The 16057-nt window shown below is 39.7% G+C and overlaps 1 protein-coding gene across 12 annotated transcripts in view; it reads left to right on the plus strand.

Annotated features, from left to right (window-relative positions):
- RBMS3 (RNA binding motif single stranded interacting protein 3) overlaps positions 1-16057 on the plus strand; it is a gene marked incomplete at its 3' end in the record, with an annotated part of 624952 nt that overhangs the window by 596367 nt on the left and 12528 nt on the right. For 8 of the 12 annotated variants that reach the window (XM_084902493.1, XM_084902500.1, XM_084902503.1 and 5 more), the window contains 2 exons: positions 5667-5747; positions 7767-7894. In XM_084902493.1, coding sequence (XP_084758619.1) covers positions 5667-5747; positions 7767-7894 — 209 coding nt within the window. Of the gene's footprint in view, positions 1-5666; positions 5748-7766; positions 7899-16057 lie in introns of those variants that run through there. The other 4 variants (XM_084902502.1, XM_084902504.1, XM_084902498.1 and 1 more) reach the window with 1 other exon arrangement.

Here is a 16057-nt window from a genome sequence, read left to right on the forward strand (position 1 = left end):
AACTTAATGGGCTTTTTCTTTTCCCCAAAAAACATTCATGAAAATTACTTTTTCTCCAAAATTGAAGGCCTCATTAGCCTGTGATCATGGCTACTGCTTACAGATGAGGTTTGTGAATTTCAAGCTGAACAAAACCTCCAATAGTCATTCTTTTTACTCTGCTGTATGCCATCCACAAATGGCCCACCCCCAAAATACAACAGTCTGTATTTTTTGTTTAATAATTTAACAACATATCTCTCTGTGGGATATGCTCATTACTATTCTGGGAAATGAGTAGTATAATACTGGCTACCAATAATTCTGGGCTCCCATTTCTATTCTTTTTCTCACTTCGAGTGTTTTTACTTCTAGTGTGTGCTGTATATGCTACTATTTTATTCATTTCCATAACTTCAGGGATACTTATTGCTGTTATAACAGTTTACTTTGGTATTTCCATACTAGCATCTTAAAGAGTTAAGTAGTCCACTTTATAAATCAACTAGAGGCCCAGTGCACAAAATTTGTGTACTTTAGGGGGATCCCTCAGTCTAGCTTATGTCTTCTCACAGTCTGGGAGCCCTCAGGGGATGTCTGACAGAAAGTTTAGGCCTACTCCCCATGGGCCTAAAATCTTTAGCACTGCTATGGAAGTGAGAAAGGCTCCCACCACCACCACTGTGCTCGCCAGCTGTGAACTCAGCTTCTGGCTGCTGAACAGCACTCCCCCTGTGGGAGCACACTGACCACCAGGGGGGAAGCTCCTGCACTGAGTATCTACCCCCTTGTGGTCAGTGTGTGTCATAGCAACCGGTCGTTCTGCCGCCAGTCAATTTGCAGATTAGCCTTTTATTATATAGGATAGTAACATAAAACATTATGAAACCCTACACTACTACTATTCTGGATGGAGATCACACTTCCTTTTCCATCATTTCATTAACAAACATAGAAAGGATATAAAAGGAACTGAGCAGTACAGGTGCAGGTAGGAATCCAGCCTTAAATAGTCTCCTCTCTGTGGATAGTCTCACATTCATTCATTGAGTTGACATGAATGCATAGAAAGCATTCTAAGAATTCTACTTTGGCAGCTATTACTACTTTAAGCAAACCTGCAAAATGATAGAAACTTCCAATCTCAAAGTCAAGTATTGCTCCCCAATTAAAATTACACAGTTTTACAAATTCAAAAAGCATGCTCTCCAAACTGCAGGATACCTCTACCCAAGGAAAACAGTGCCTCTCCCTCAGCCCCTCACCCAACCCTGATGAATCATAGCTCAAATCGTTGCCTATATCCTCAAATTTCCTTTATTAGAAGGAACTAGATGAACTTAAAAGTAATTCACTTTGCACTCTGTTAGCATCATCAACCACAATTGCTGCTTCATCCGCTCAGCTTCCTTTCTGAGGTGCATTTTATGACTTTTCCTGTATCATTCGCATTGACTTTCTGGGTTTCATAGAGCCTGGAAAGCTTTCCTTGCTGAAATTTGTGAAGCAGATTTATGAATTTTATAGCAAGGATTAAAGCACTGATTTACAATCTAAACCGTATAATGATAATTCCAAATGACCAAGTTTGATCAAGTATTTTAGGAAATTCCCAAAATTGAAATGTGGGGACTTCCTTGCCACTCCTTTGCTTTACAAATAAACTATGTTTCCTCACAAGAAATATATCAAACATTTTTCATTTGTTTTTGGTGGGAGGAAAAGAAAGTAAATCCAAAACTGAAAATTTAAGTTTCCTTTCTTTGTTTTCTTGGAAATAACCAATGGTTCCCCAGTAACAGAAACAGTTTGTTGTAACTTAAACAGGCAAAAACACAACTCCTCTTCAGTTTCACCATTTTTTTCTTTCTCTTTGTGTAAATATCTTGGTGATGCAGTGTCTAGACTTCTTGGAGCAAATAATGGAGTCTGGAATTTATTCTGTGGGTTTGAAAGCAGCTATTCAGGTCTCCTATGTAGATGTGAAAAACTGTTGCTTTCAAAATATGTAAAAATCATCAAACTGTTTACCAGAAAATACCAATTTACCAAATCATGCCAAACTTTGTGCTGCACACTACAGGGAAATATTGTATGAACTTGTTCATTTTATCTATACTTCATTTTAATGTCCCAATCAGTCATATCAAGAAAAAAGTACAAAATAATTTTCACTTATGAAGGAATTATGGCAGACTTTTTCTAGCTTTTGAGAAGTATCCATAAAAGAAATTAGTTTCAAGGATGCACATCCATTCTTGTTATAGTTTTAATAAGTAATCCAAAGGGATTCATCAAGTGAAAGGGGCAGTATTCTTTGTTTTTGTGTTTTTATGTCTTTGTCCTATGTCACTTGTGATCTGTATCAAATGAAAGCCATGTTGGAAACAGCCAGATCTAAACAATTACTTGTGCATCCTGGATTATTAAGTCTGACTGTACTTTATCTCTTGAGGAAATAAAACTCTGTGCTTGCAACAAAAATGCAGGGTCATTTGTCACCAATTATATAAAGCTGAGAATTGATCTTACAGATAGATATAACCATGTCCTGTAAGCACTCCTAAATTTACAAGGCTGCCACTTCTTGAGGCTTTACCCTAGGAAATATTTGTCTACTACAGAAGGGTTTGTTGCGTTAGTTTATCCAGAGATAATAGTTTTACAGGGTATAAAACTCCATAGTGTCAACTTGTTTGAAATAACTGTCTGTTCCTAATTTTCAAACAATGTTCTCAAGCATAGTGGATTGTCCTTTTACTAGTATGCTCTAACTTAGAAAATTATAACTTAAGGGTAGAACATGAGTCACAACAGTATCAACTCTGTGCCTAGATAAAATTACACACACACACTCTTTCTCACACACACACACACACACACGCACATGCACACACACACTCGCACACACACATACACAAGAGGCCTGGTGCACAAACTTGTGCACTGGTGGGATCCTTAGGCCTGGCAGGTGATGGGGCCGAATGGCCTGAGGGAGGGGCCATGGAGGTTGGCTATGGGAGCACACTGATCACCAGGGGGCAGCTTCTGCATTGAGTGCCTGCCCACTCATGGTCGGTGCACGTCATAGCGACTGGCCCATCAGGTCGTTCCAGACGTTCAGTCATAATAGTCTTAGTGGTTGTTTAGGATATATATATATATATATATGGAACATTAAAATGAAGTATATATATTTCTATTTGCTATAAATCTAGGATTTTTGAGATTCAATTAAAGAAACATTTTCCAAAGTATGTTTTTTAGAGCACTAGTTCTACACAAAATTATTAGGTGCTACAAAAAAAAAAAAGTTTTAGAAGTGCTGGTTCAATCAACTTTAACTAGGCTTCTGTAAAACAATGATTTGTCAAAAGTGTTTTATTACACATCATTATCAAAGAAAAGAATATAGTGTGCAACGTTGCTGAAGTGCATTGGAACACAGAGCTTTTTTCTCACTTGAGCCTAGCATTCTATAAAAATACATTGTAGGGAAAACTGAATCAAAGGATATTTAAAACCTACATAACACAGTCAAAACACCTGTCTGAAATATCAGGGGACTATATATATTCCCCGATGTATTCTCTAAAGCGATTTGTTGTTAATGCAAACACCTGCCACAGGGTTCTAGATGTGAAAAGTGACTCCAGAGATCTATACTTATTTTAAAAATGGACAGCAAGCAGATACCTGAATACTTATTAACTGCTTAAGAATACAAGGACAATGAGTTAGATAAAGTAATTCTTTTTTTTTTTATTTTTTTTTTAAATATATTTTATTGATTTTGTACAGAGAGGAAGGGAGAGAGATAGAGAGTTAGAAACATTGATGAGAGAGAGAGTCATCGATCAGTTGCCTCTTGCACACCCCCTACTGGGGATATGCCCGCAACCAAAGTACATGCCCTTGACTGGAACCGAACCCGGGTCCCTTCAGTCCCCAAGCCGACGCTCTATCCATTGAGCTAAACCAGTCCCGGCAGATAAAGTAATTCTTAAAACATTATATAAACCCATTATGGGGTTGGTGAAGTTAATATAAATAGTAAGCTTAGAATGATCAATGGCTAAAGGCATGCAAGATTTGTAATTGGAAGTGGAAGGTTTTCTGCTTGTTTCCTTTTATTCAGCCTTGAATGATAACTTATAAATATCAGGCATTCTGTGTGTTAGAAGATGCAGAGACAAGTGACACTTGGCCCATGCCTTTCAGGAGATAATAGTCTGGACAATTTTAATAGGAGAGTGATGAATGCTATGAGATCACAGAGTACAGGGCACAGAAATCTCAGATAATTTTCAACTAAAAAGCTAAATGAGTAACATCACCAGGCCTTTTAAACAATCACTCTTGGACCAAGTTACAAGGCTGTTTAATACATATATGAATTGCACTCAGCTGTTATTAGTGGCAACAAGAATACAAACAGTTTGGTTTGGAGTAGTTTCATTAAAGCTGTCTTTATTTTTAACTAATAGATACAGTAGGGCAGTGCTGAGTTTACAATGAAGATACATTTACTCCAGAATTGCTTTGCTGATATAATTCTCCATAAATATTAAACAACTGATGAGTTAGTCTCCATTCATACATTCCCTTGATTCAGAATCACTGTGCCTCTTGGGTACCGAAAGTACCAAGATACGTACAGCATACTAATTTATGCCTGGCCTTAATTTTGAACTCAACAAATTGAGAATAAATATTCACAGGCTTGTGATTTTTTCATAAACATAATTTATCTAACCTGCATGAATTAAGAAATCTTTTCTTCATTAGAGGATTCTGGTTCTAAAGTTTTGTGATGTCCATCAAGTTTAGGAACTCAGAAATAAAGTTTATTCTATAGAAAATTCCACTGTCAAAGAGGAGAACTTTGAATTTCCAAGGGAGATGTGTGTTAGAAATAGGAATACGGGTCATACTTTCTGTTTAGATGACTATGTAATTTTTCTGGGGCTCCCTATCTTCATGGAAAAAATACATGTTATGTCCAATACCTATGTTACTGAATGTTACAACTTAGTGGGGGGAAAAATGATTTGAATGTTTCATTGTTTATTTGGGTGAAGAAAATTTGGAGAATTCAAGGAGTTGAAAAGGAAATCCTGAAAGTGACAAGAGAATAGGATGGGGAGGGAACAAAGGAGGTTGTAACTATTTTATACATGTAACAAAAGGATGATATTTGCCGATTCCCAATGTCGCTACATGAGTATTTCTTGCATTGTTCCTCTATTATATTTATTTACACAAGAAATTTTTATTAACGATCTGATTCATTCATTCAACAAATAATTTGTTGAGAGACTATTATATGATAGATGCCAGCAGGAAAATAGAGACAATAAAGAACATCATCCCTGCCCTCATAGAATTTATTGATATGTTTTAGATAAGAATGTGAAATAATTTGAGATCTGGTATAGACTGTTCACAAAGACGGAGGGAGGAAATGGGGTAATTAAGTTGTACTGAGATTGTGGAGGTGGGCTGCCATAAGTACTGAATCAGTAAGAAGAGGTAATTTTGTGCTGCTAGGAACTGCCTCCTTTTTGTTCAAATAGAGTTTAATTGTAAGCATGCACTGGCCTTGGGCCACATAGCTCATGTGATGTCTACTTTTCTCTTTGGTTGCAATCCCAAATTCACCTGCCTTTTTCTTTGATTCCCTCTAGTATATGACTGCTGCTGCTCCTATGCAAGGGACCTACATTCCCCAGTACACGCCTGTGCCTCCGTCAGCTGTTTCTATTGAAGTAAGTCTGTCTCTGTCTTATAGAAAGAGGGTCACAGAGATCCATATACTGTGGTCCCCGTAGCCCCAGGAGTCCTGATGTGTGGTTTTTGTGCTTCTCTGAAATTTGCAATTTTCCCTCAGGTAACCATCAATCTGTTGTTGGCATCTATGAATTTATTTATTTTTTAAAATATATTTTATTCATTTTTTTTTACAGAGAGGAAGGGAAAGAGATAGAGTTAGAAACATCGATGAGAAACATCGATCAGCTGCCCCCTACACACCTCCTACTGGGGAGGTGCCTGCAACCAAGGTACATGCCCTTGACCAGAATTGAACCTGGGACCTTTCAGTCCACAGGCTGATGCTCTATCCACTGAGCCAAACCAGTTAGGGCAAAGAATTTATTTTTATATCCCACATGAGTAAAATTATATGGTTTTTATCCTTTTTTGTCTGACTTTTTTCACTTCATGTAGTACCCTCATGTTCCATCCATGTTGTTAGAGATGGCAATATTTTGTTTTTTTTTCACAGTTGAGTAATATTCCATTGTATACATAAGAACACATCTCCTTTAACCCGTTTGGTGTGTGACAAGTGTTTGCTGCTATTCATGAGTTTAAGAGGACACTTCATGTAATTTAGGAACCCACATAGACCCAATTTTTAAATCTCTTATGTGTTCCAGACTTGTAAGGCCCCCAAAAATGTGTCAGTTAATATTAAATAGGTTTTAATAGGATTTTCAAAATTTTAAGACTGTGTGATTAAAACACATTTTCCTTGATATATATAGCTACCAGAAAGCATTTAGGACATGATAAAATTATGAATCTGAACATTTAAACATAAATCTGCCACATATTTGCATTTCTCTATTCAACACTAAAGGTATATATGGTTATCTACAGAATTTGAGCAATCTGATGACTACAAAATAATGAGACACATTCAATAGTGTGGCTTATTGAAAACAATGTAATTATAGCTAAATCTATGACTTAAAAAGAAGTTTTTCATGAATATAAATAGAAGTACACTCTGATATATTGCTTTTAGTTTATGTTTATAAGGAAAAGCATTGATTCATTTTCTATGCAAAAACACTCACTGAAAATTCACCAATATCCAAACAACTAAATACTGGTGGAAGGTTCAGGAAAACACACACAATACCAAGTAGTATTAGGAAGAAAATATTAAATTAATAAAGGGATAAATTTCAGATTTTGAGGACCTCAGGGATCTTTTGTGGCAGAGAATTGCCCAAGAACATTTGAAACTCTATATTGCTGCAGGTGTTCAAGGCTCTAAGTGAAACCATGAGAATATATTCAGACAGATGCCTTTTTAGGCCTAATAATTACCTAGTAAAACTACCTATGCCTCTCTGGGAACCAATATGTGTCCTTAAAGAGACCAACTTCAGAAATTCATTCATGTGGGCATCTGTGGGGATTAAGAGAATGAAAAGGTGAGGAAGGGATCAAATCAAAATTAAGGATGTTTGTTTGACTCTTTATCTGAAAACTTTAAATGAATTCCAGGTTTTACTGTGGAAAGGAAAAATCAAATTGCTGAAGGGAAACATCATTGACAGTATTCTTTTTTAAAAATTCCAAACTTTAATGTAGATGTTTATGCAGGTCAGAGTCCATTGCTTTGCCAGATCATAGCGACATGGTACAGTGTACTATCCCAATAAAATGCTTGAGTATACAGTTTTTTGTAGAAATTCTGCATGAATTTTTTAATAAATTACTGTTCAATGTGGCTGCATACAAGTATAGTTGAAGAGTTGTAAGTATGAGCAAAACAATTTCTGCCAGTTGACTGCTCCAAGGACATGATGGCATAGCTCCCTCAGCTCTTAGCCACATATGCTCTGTGGTTTTCCTTTGAGTACTTATCGTAGCTTCCTAACTGAGTCAATTTTCCTCAAGCCAAATGGAAGAGGGATATTCTCTGAAGTCCATCTGTAGGAGGGCTCTTTGCTGAAGCCAGTAAGACTCTGTGTTCTTATTTGCCTCCTTAGGGTGTTGTTGCTGATACCTCTCCCCAGACAGTGGCACCTTCATCCCAGGACACCAGTGGTCAGCAGCAACAGATAGCAGTGGACACATCCAACGAACATGCATCTGCATATTCTTACCAACAGTCTAAGTAAGTACGAGCTACATGAAGCTCTTTCCCTCAAGATCAACTATCTTGGCTTTACTCTCTCACATTGCACCTGTTAGCTTTTGCTGCGATACAGACCATCTCACACTTAGTGACAAGCATTTATTTACTTCCTAATTATGTGGGTTGGCGGTTTGAGCTTTAGGTGGATAGTTGACTGAACTTTCTTAAGCATCTGGGAACAGCTGTGAGTCATTTTTGCAGCTCTGATTCTGGGTGTTGGTTGAGTGATAGAAGCCATTGAGCACATATTTTTGATCCTCCAGCAGGCTTCTTCACATGGAAGACACAGAAATTCTAGAACAAGGAAGGAAGCCCAAATGAGAAACATTTTTAAAAATATATATTTTTGCTGACTTCAGAGAGGAAGGAAGAGGGAGAGTTAGATATACATATCAAGGATGAATGAGAGAATCATTGCTTGGCTGCCTCCTGCACGCCCCCTACTGGTGATTGAGCCCTCAATGCAGGCATATGCCCTGACTGGGAATTGAATGGTGACCTCCTAGTTCACAGGTCAATGCTCAACCACTGAGCCAAATCAGTCAGACATGACCAGTATTTTTCAATTCTGATTGTGATTTATTTGCTGCTGCCCCATTGGCCACGTCCTGGGTTCACTACCAAAACACTGGAACTCAGAAAGGAACATTGCAGCCATTTAAAAAAAATCTGTCATATATAGTTTGGAAAAACTCTAATATTGAGCTTTTTCAAACTATACATGAAACTAAGTAGAGAGCCTGCATTTTGGTCTCAATTTTCCAATTTACCCAATCAACAATTGTCTACTATGTGACAGCGATATTTAGATGCTAGCGAAAAACCAATGAAAGAGGCAGATGTTCCCCAATTGTTGGAGTTTATTTTCTATTAGGAGTAGACTCAGAATCAATGGATCAATAAAGAAACAATTTCAATGTAGACTGCTTAAAAAGATTCTTGTGGTAGAAAGTGACTGCGTAGATGCCTAAGATTTGTATCAGGGATGGTCTCTCATATAGACCTCATCTGTAAGATAATTAGAGGCCAATCTTGGAGCACTTTGGAGAAAAAAGCATTCTAGACAGAACCAACAGAAATTCAAAGATCTGGAGTGGGGACCTGACGCTGAAGTGTTGTAGATAAGGCCACAGTGGGGAGAATTGTAGGCGATGAAGTTGAATTTCCATAGCCTTTGTGTCCTTGGATACTTGACTTTGTGCTGAGTAATTATTATTGGTGTTGTGTTGAGTGGGTTAGAAAACCTTTGGAGAGATGTAAGAGAATGACAGAATTTTGTTTATATTTCAATGGCTCTGTTACCAATGCACCCTGAGTAGAGAGAGAGATGCATTTTAGGATGGATTTCAGGAGAGTTCCCCCTCTTATATTGTCCAGAATCCATTCCCTGTCTGATTAAATCAGCATTAGCTTCCCTTACTTGTCAGCTCATAATGAGATGCTCTTTCTCAGGGTCCTCCCGCCTTTTCATTGTCTGATGTGATGGGGAGGCAAGTGCTGTGCCTCATGGATTCTGGTGAGAGTCTCCCCATCCACCTCCTGTTTCACTTGTAGCATCATCATATGCCGGGTGCTATGCTAAGAGACAGGACCTGTGCCCTCAAGGATTTATAATCTAGTGTGGGATTTAGACCTACACATAGATAAGATAGACTGCAAGGAAGAAAATGAACAGGGCTCTTTTTAAAAGTAAAATAGGAAGTCATAGAAGAATGCACTTAATTTTTCGTGGTTGTGGCAACTGAAATTGTGTCTTAAAGGAAGGATCAAGGTTATGGGTAGGAAAACTCAGAGCATTTCTTTGAGAAATGGATTCAGAGTAGTATAATAGTGTAAAAAGGCAGATTGGATACAGATTCTCATATCAAGTGCGATACTAAAGTGCTCAAACAGAATTTTCTTTGCATATTCTTCCAGTTGAGGTAGACAATGGATTTGGAAACAGACAGTCCTATTACTGCAATGGTTCAGAAAAAAGGGAACAGAGTTCTGAAGTAGGATGGTGGTAAGTGTAATAATAGTGGGGAGTTGGGAGGTAGAATGAAGTAAATAAAGATAGGGATCAGAACTTTAAAAGCTCAAGCAATACTGTGGAGTTATTGATGTCACTAACAGAAGCAGATGAGAAAAAAATGGGGGGAGGGATATTTGTGAAGAAAGAGGAGGGATTGAATTATCATTTTAATGAGTCCATTCAAAGAAGCTTATTCCTTGAGATATTTGAGGAAGTCTGAACCTGACCTCATAAAACTAGTGGCACCATGATTATGTGCCTTGAGCCATGAATTCTTATGGTTGCTAATGCAGAGCTCTCCACAGATAATACCAAGATGAGAAGTCCTCCATCCTTGTCCTCAAGGAGGTAAGAATTATGCTAAGGGGTGTCCTCATTTGAGGGAGTTTTCTTTTGCCCTCACGCAGAACCATATGTTACAGAATGTTCCACAAGGAGTGCTCAATGCTACAACATTGTAGATGAAAGCACTCTGGAACATTTCAAATGCGTGATGTGGGAAAACCACTTGCATTACCTTGGGGACATTTCTTTGAACCTGGAGAAAAAAAAATTCAACACATCCTGTTTAGCACTGTTAAAAGGAGGAAACTGAGAATATACTGTGAGGGTCACCAAAGGAGGAATGCATGAGACCGAAAAGGGTAACTATGAATTTATTAGGTCATCTGGAAAACCATATGGGCTGAGACTCAAAATGGTGCCAGCACCCAGGGATGGGGAGTCAGATTGTAAAGGACTGTAGGGGGGCTTTTTCTGGGCGAAGAATTATCCAGACGGAGGGGGAGGATAATGGTCTCAGCAAGTGGAATGTGATCTAACTGAAAGGGACTATATTCCTTGTGACCTAAAGGTCAATCCCAGGGGAGGGGGTATTGATTTAATTATTTGATCAGACCTAACATTGTAGCCTTTTTGTTTTATGGAATAGGGATGAAGGTCATGTCCTCCATAGTTACTTACTGCTGAGGGGGATGCGAGAACATAGAGGGATGGACTTTGATTGGAGTTGCTGGGACACTGTATAGATGTCTCAAGATTGGAGGGAGGGGTTGCAGCAGCATGATTTCCCCAAGTTCGTGAAGGCTTGAAAGCAGTCCTGTTGAGTGACTTGGAAGGTAAAAGCTGGTCCTGAGGTTGTCACAGTGTCACTTGTCTTGTTTTACTCCTTTTCTGGGCCTGGAGCTGAAATACAAACGAGGAAAAGATCAGGGGTCTAAACTGCCCAACTAGTAGTAGGAAAGGGGAGGCTAGGTTACCTGGGGGTCCAGGTTCTTGTTTTCCCCCTTGCTAGGCATCCAGAGCTTTCTGCCCTGGTGCGGTTCTGTACCTGGCGGTGAGTACATTTTAGTATTATTGAAGCAAAAGTTAGAACAATAAGAATTATGACAAATGGTCTGGTGGAAGAAGAGAGACAATGGTTTGGAGGGTTGTAGTCTGATATACCAAAGTGAGATTTATTCTCTTACCTTCTTTATTTGTCTTTGGGTGTGGTCGGCAAATGGTCCTAAGGAGACTTCTGCTGTCTTCCTAAATAGGGTGATTTTAAGCTATTTACCCTCTGGTTAGGGAGGAAAAAATACAAACCACTTACTCTTAAGTGTCCTGGGTTTAGGGAAGACAGTTAAACAGCAGTTTGCAGCCATCTAGTAAATCCTATCTCAGTTTCCCTCTGCTTGTCCTGGATTCCTGGCCTGTGTATGTAACTTCCTTTTAACATTTCTCCTTACAAACCTTTTTACAACTTCACCTCACTTTCTTTTCCCCTCAAGATGCATGCCCATACCTTCTCTTACTGAAACCATACACTCTCTTGCCAATTTAATTAGAATTCTTAACTCTTAGAAATTTAATTTTTTTAATAACTGAAAAGTAACCAACCAGCATTTCTTAAATTAACATTTCTGAACACTTTCAAGAAACATACCTTCAACAAAGCATAAGACATTATGTTAAGAGTTCAAAATCTACTGTATAGATTATCTTTAAAAAAAAAAAAAAAAAGCTAAAATCAGGTAATCTTAGATATCTAAGTTTATCATTTAACCCAGAAATGCTCCAAAGCTTTTAAGCTACCAATTAGGCACATGAGGCTGGAGAAAAGGCAGAGGGGGAGCAGGCCCCACAGCCTCTTCTAGGACTATAGCCTCCGGCTGCTTAGATTTAAAACGGACACATTTTTCTTAGACATAACATAACAAGGTTTGGAGGTAATGACTTCTGCCTCTGATAGAAGCAGAACTGCTAATTAAACGTTTGCAGTAAAGAAAGTTGTTCTTTGGAAAAGGGGTATGTGTCTAGTGAGATGCAGTGTAGATGTGAGGTGGCTCATGGCTGTGAGACTAATCCATCAATCCCCATAAGAGAGACTGAGGAGGGCAGAATAAGGGGCCCCAGTGACATTTAAAAAGGAGATCAGCTTACCTGCCATCACAGTTGTTCCCCAAGGCTCTGTCCTGGTGAGGTAAGTCTGTGGGGCCTTGTCAGGGCCTGGGCAGCTTCTGCAGTGGCCAGTTCCAGACGGTGGCCTTGCTGGACTGGCTGAGGTCCCACTTGGAGGGGCTGGACTCCAATCTGATTTCAAGTGGCCTTCCCTTCCATACCCTGGGCGGGGGTCTCGTGTTTGGGCAGGACTTGGCACAGTGTCCTTCGTTGTTGCATTTGAAGCATGAGCCTGCAGGAGGCTTAGCCCCTGACTGACTTTGGCTGGAGGACAGGCACTTCGTTTGGGATTCATGAGAGTGGTGGCTAGGAACTGAAAAACCTCCTCCTGGGCGTCAGCCTGATCTCGCCTTTGTTTTGGGGTCTCCTCGTCTCTATTATTAAAGACCTTTAAAGCCGGGTTAATGAGATAGTTTTGAGGGATTTGTGGACCTGTGTCTTTTTCTTTCTTTCTTTCTTTTTTTTTTTTTTTTTTTTTTTTTTTTGTCTTCTTTTAAAATATTTTACAGAGAGGAAGAGAGAGGGATAGAGAGTTAGAAACATCGATGAGAGAGAATCATTGATCAGCTGCCTCTTGTACCTCTCCTTCCCCCACTAACCCACTGAGGATATGCCTGAAACCAAGGTACATGCCCTTGACCAGAATTGAACCTCGGACTGTTCAGTCTACAGGCTGAAAATTGTTGTTTAGAAGGAAGGGTTCTCTCTGAGAAGCTGTGGTATAAGGTGGTAAGTTTCTGTAAGGCCTCCATGAGGTGGGAGAGGAAGAGAGCTGGGTTTTTGTCAGGACCTTGAGTGATTTCATTACGTTTGTCATAGTTGACCACCTTATGGGCAGCTTTTTTTAGTCCAGAAATGAGACAGGTGATCATATGGCTGTGGAGCCAGAGACTTGGAAAATTAACTTGATGGGACTATGCCAGTGCCAACTGGGTTGGCTGTCACATCCTGTCTATAGAAGGCATAGGCATGGGCCTGAGCTGCCAGATCTAAGGATGGGGTCACATCCTCAAATTCCATGGTAAACGTGGTCGGGTCAGTGGAAAAAGACCCAAGACGCCTCCCAATCTGTGTGAGGTCAGACATGGAAAATGGGATGTGTACCCACAAAATACCCTCAGCCCTAGCCACCTCTTAGAGGTAAGGAGGTCGAAGGGGTGGAGGAAGAGGTAGTTCATAGATGAAGGGGATGTGTGTCTAGTCAGAAGGAGGACATAAGAAGGTGGGTTCAGGGGAACCAAAAGGGAACAGAGCATCGAGTGATTGGAAAGGTTGAAGGGGGGTTCTGAGAGGCCTGACAGGTCAGGAAGGACGAATCAGAAGGGGGCTTTGAGTGGAGAAGAGGATTTGATAAGTAGAGCAATTTTGACAAAGAAGGACAATTACAATGTGTAAAGAAGGCTTGGACATAAGGGATCTCAGACAATTTCTGTCACCACAATGAAAAACTGTCAAAGTCCCAGAGAATGTTAAATCTTATGTTCCAGCCAAAAACTGGTTTGGTTCAGTGGATGGAGCATCAGCCTGCAGACTGAAAGGTCCCAGGTTCGATTCCGGTCAAGGGCATGTACCTTAGTTGGGGGCACATCCCCAGTAGGGGTGTGTAGGAGGCAGCTGATCGATGATTCTCTCTCATTGATGTTTCTAGCTCTCTATCTCTTTCCCTTCCTCTCTGTAAAAAATCAATAAAATATATTTTTAAATAAAAATCCTACATTCCATTCTCAGGCCAGTTAAAGTAATGTAGATTATGGACAAGGCGCTTTGGCCAGACCTCTGTGGAAAGGCCAAGCATGTAAAGATTCCCATGGAGACATCCCAGTGTTTTTGGAGGGAAGGGGTGGGGACCAAAAAATAATTCCCCATGGTGTAAATTAGGAAGTGGAGGTAAGCTGCTAAAGGAGACTCCGTGGGGAGCTAAACTAGAGGAAGGAGGCTGCTACCTTCTAGTCAGGCTCCAGAGAGAAGGCAGCCTGATCCATGTGGCGGGCGTCCCCTGCGATGAAGATGTGGGACTTTGGAGAAGATTTGGGGCCTCGTGCTAGGTCTTTTGTTTGAGATGGCAAATCAGAAATCTGGAAGGGTGATCCAGTTGTCACTTACCAGAGATGAAAGGAGCTGGTGTTGAGTGTGGAGACAGCAATGGGAAAGAGAGGTCTCGAATCCTGCATCCACTTTGGCTGGTTCAGGAGGTCCTTTAAGGGAGGGAGGCCAGAGGTCCTGTAACCCAAGTAGGATTCCAAGGTAAGCCCAGGTCCAGCTGCTGCTGCTACTCCTCTCACAATAGCACACTCGGGGTCACCAGAGGAGGAATGCAGGAGGCTGAAAGGGGTAAAAAAATAGTAATTCATTAAGTCATAGACAGGGAGTCAGATTTTAAAGAACTGTAGGTAGAGAATTCTCTGGGTGGGCCCAGATGCATGAAAGGCCCAGAGAGTAAGGATAATGACCTGGCAAATGGAATGTCCTCTAAGGGAATGAGAATGTGGGTCTTGAAATGGTCTAGAGGTCAGTTTCCAGGGTAGGGGTTGTTGATTCAATTATTTGATCAGGCCAAACAGCTACAAAGTGCTTGGAGCTTTTGACTTGCAATAACAACAAAACAATAAAATATTGAATGCAAACAAAGAGGAGTATCCTAAGTCTAATCACTTCTGAAATTTCCTAAAAGGAAAAGGAAGAGATTTAATGGGAAGCTATCCATTTGCAGCCAAGGGAGGCTGACCTGTGTCATGGTAAGACATGAGGTTCTTCAGAACCATTCAAGGGAGACACTGGGAATTGAGCCTATGCATTCGGGTCATGCAAACACCTGGGTTCTTTCTGTTATAAAACCATCACCAGGGAAATGTCCAGAGATGCAAGAGCACCCACAGAGGCATTTATTAGGGAAGCATTCCTTAGAAAGAAGGCACGAAAGGTTAGATTCTATATTATCCTTATAAAGACCACCAAAAATCTCTCAACAGTCTTGTTTCGAGATCAAGTCACAAACAAAACTCCTAAAGTTATGGGCTACAAATTTCTCTGGAAAACTATCTTTTCATGTAAGAGTGATGAGTATTTCTAAAATACTTTTGACAACCCACATTATCTCTAGCATTCCAAATTTCACAGAGGGCAGCTTCTTTCCATCATCATTAGGCTAACTGCCATGCCCTTACTTTCATCAGGCAACCCATTTCTAACAATCATTATGTTAATTGAGATATGGATAGTTTAAAGTGCTGGTACAAACCTCTGGCCTTTCTTATTAAAGGGCAGCTGACCTCTTGTGGGGTGTGAAATTCTGATTAGGGTAGCTGAGCTCCCCTGAAAAGTAGTTTAACCCATCACACATGTTTAACATCATAATGTCTACGACATACCAAAGTTATTCTAAAGTAAATTAGAGACATCACAGCAGAAGGCCAGCAGGATAAAAGTCTAAGAAATATAAATGATATGCATTTGAACAAAGAGGTTATATTTGGGATCTATGACAGCAAATATTTTAATATTCCAAATTCTACTTTCCAAGCTAAAAAACAAAACAAAACAAAAAACCCCACAGGTCTTCACATTTGTATTTATGCTTTTTTCCCCATTGTTAAAAGGGACTCTGAATTCTAAACCCAAAAGGAAAAAAAAAAAAAAGATACCTGTGGTTTATTTTGGAAGTTCCATGGAAATTCCAAATCCTGCCC

Source organism: Pipistrellus hanaki (assembly GCF_964339955.1).
Source record: "Pipistrellus hanaki genome assembly, chromosome: 13".
Taxonomy (NCBI): domain Eukaryota; kingdom Metazoa; phylum Chordata; class Mammalia; order Chiroptera; family Vespertilionidae; genus Pipistrellus; species Pipistrellus hanaki.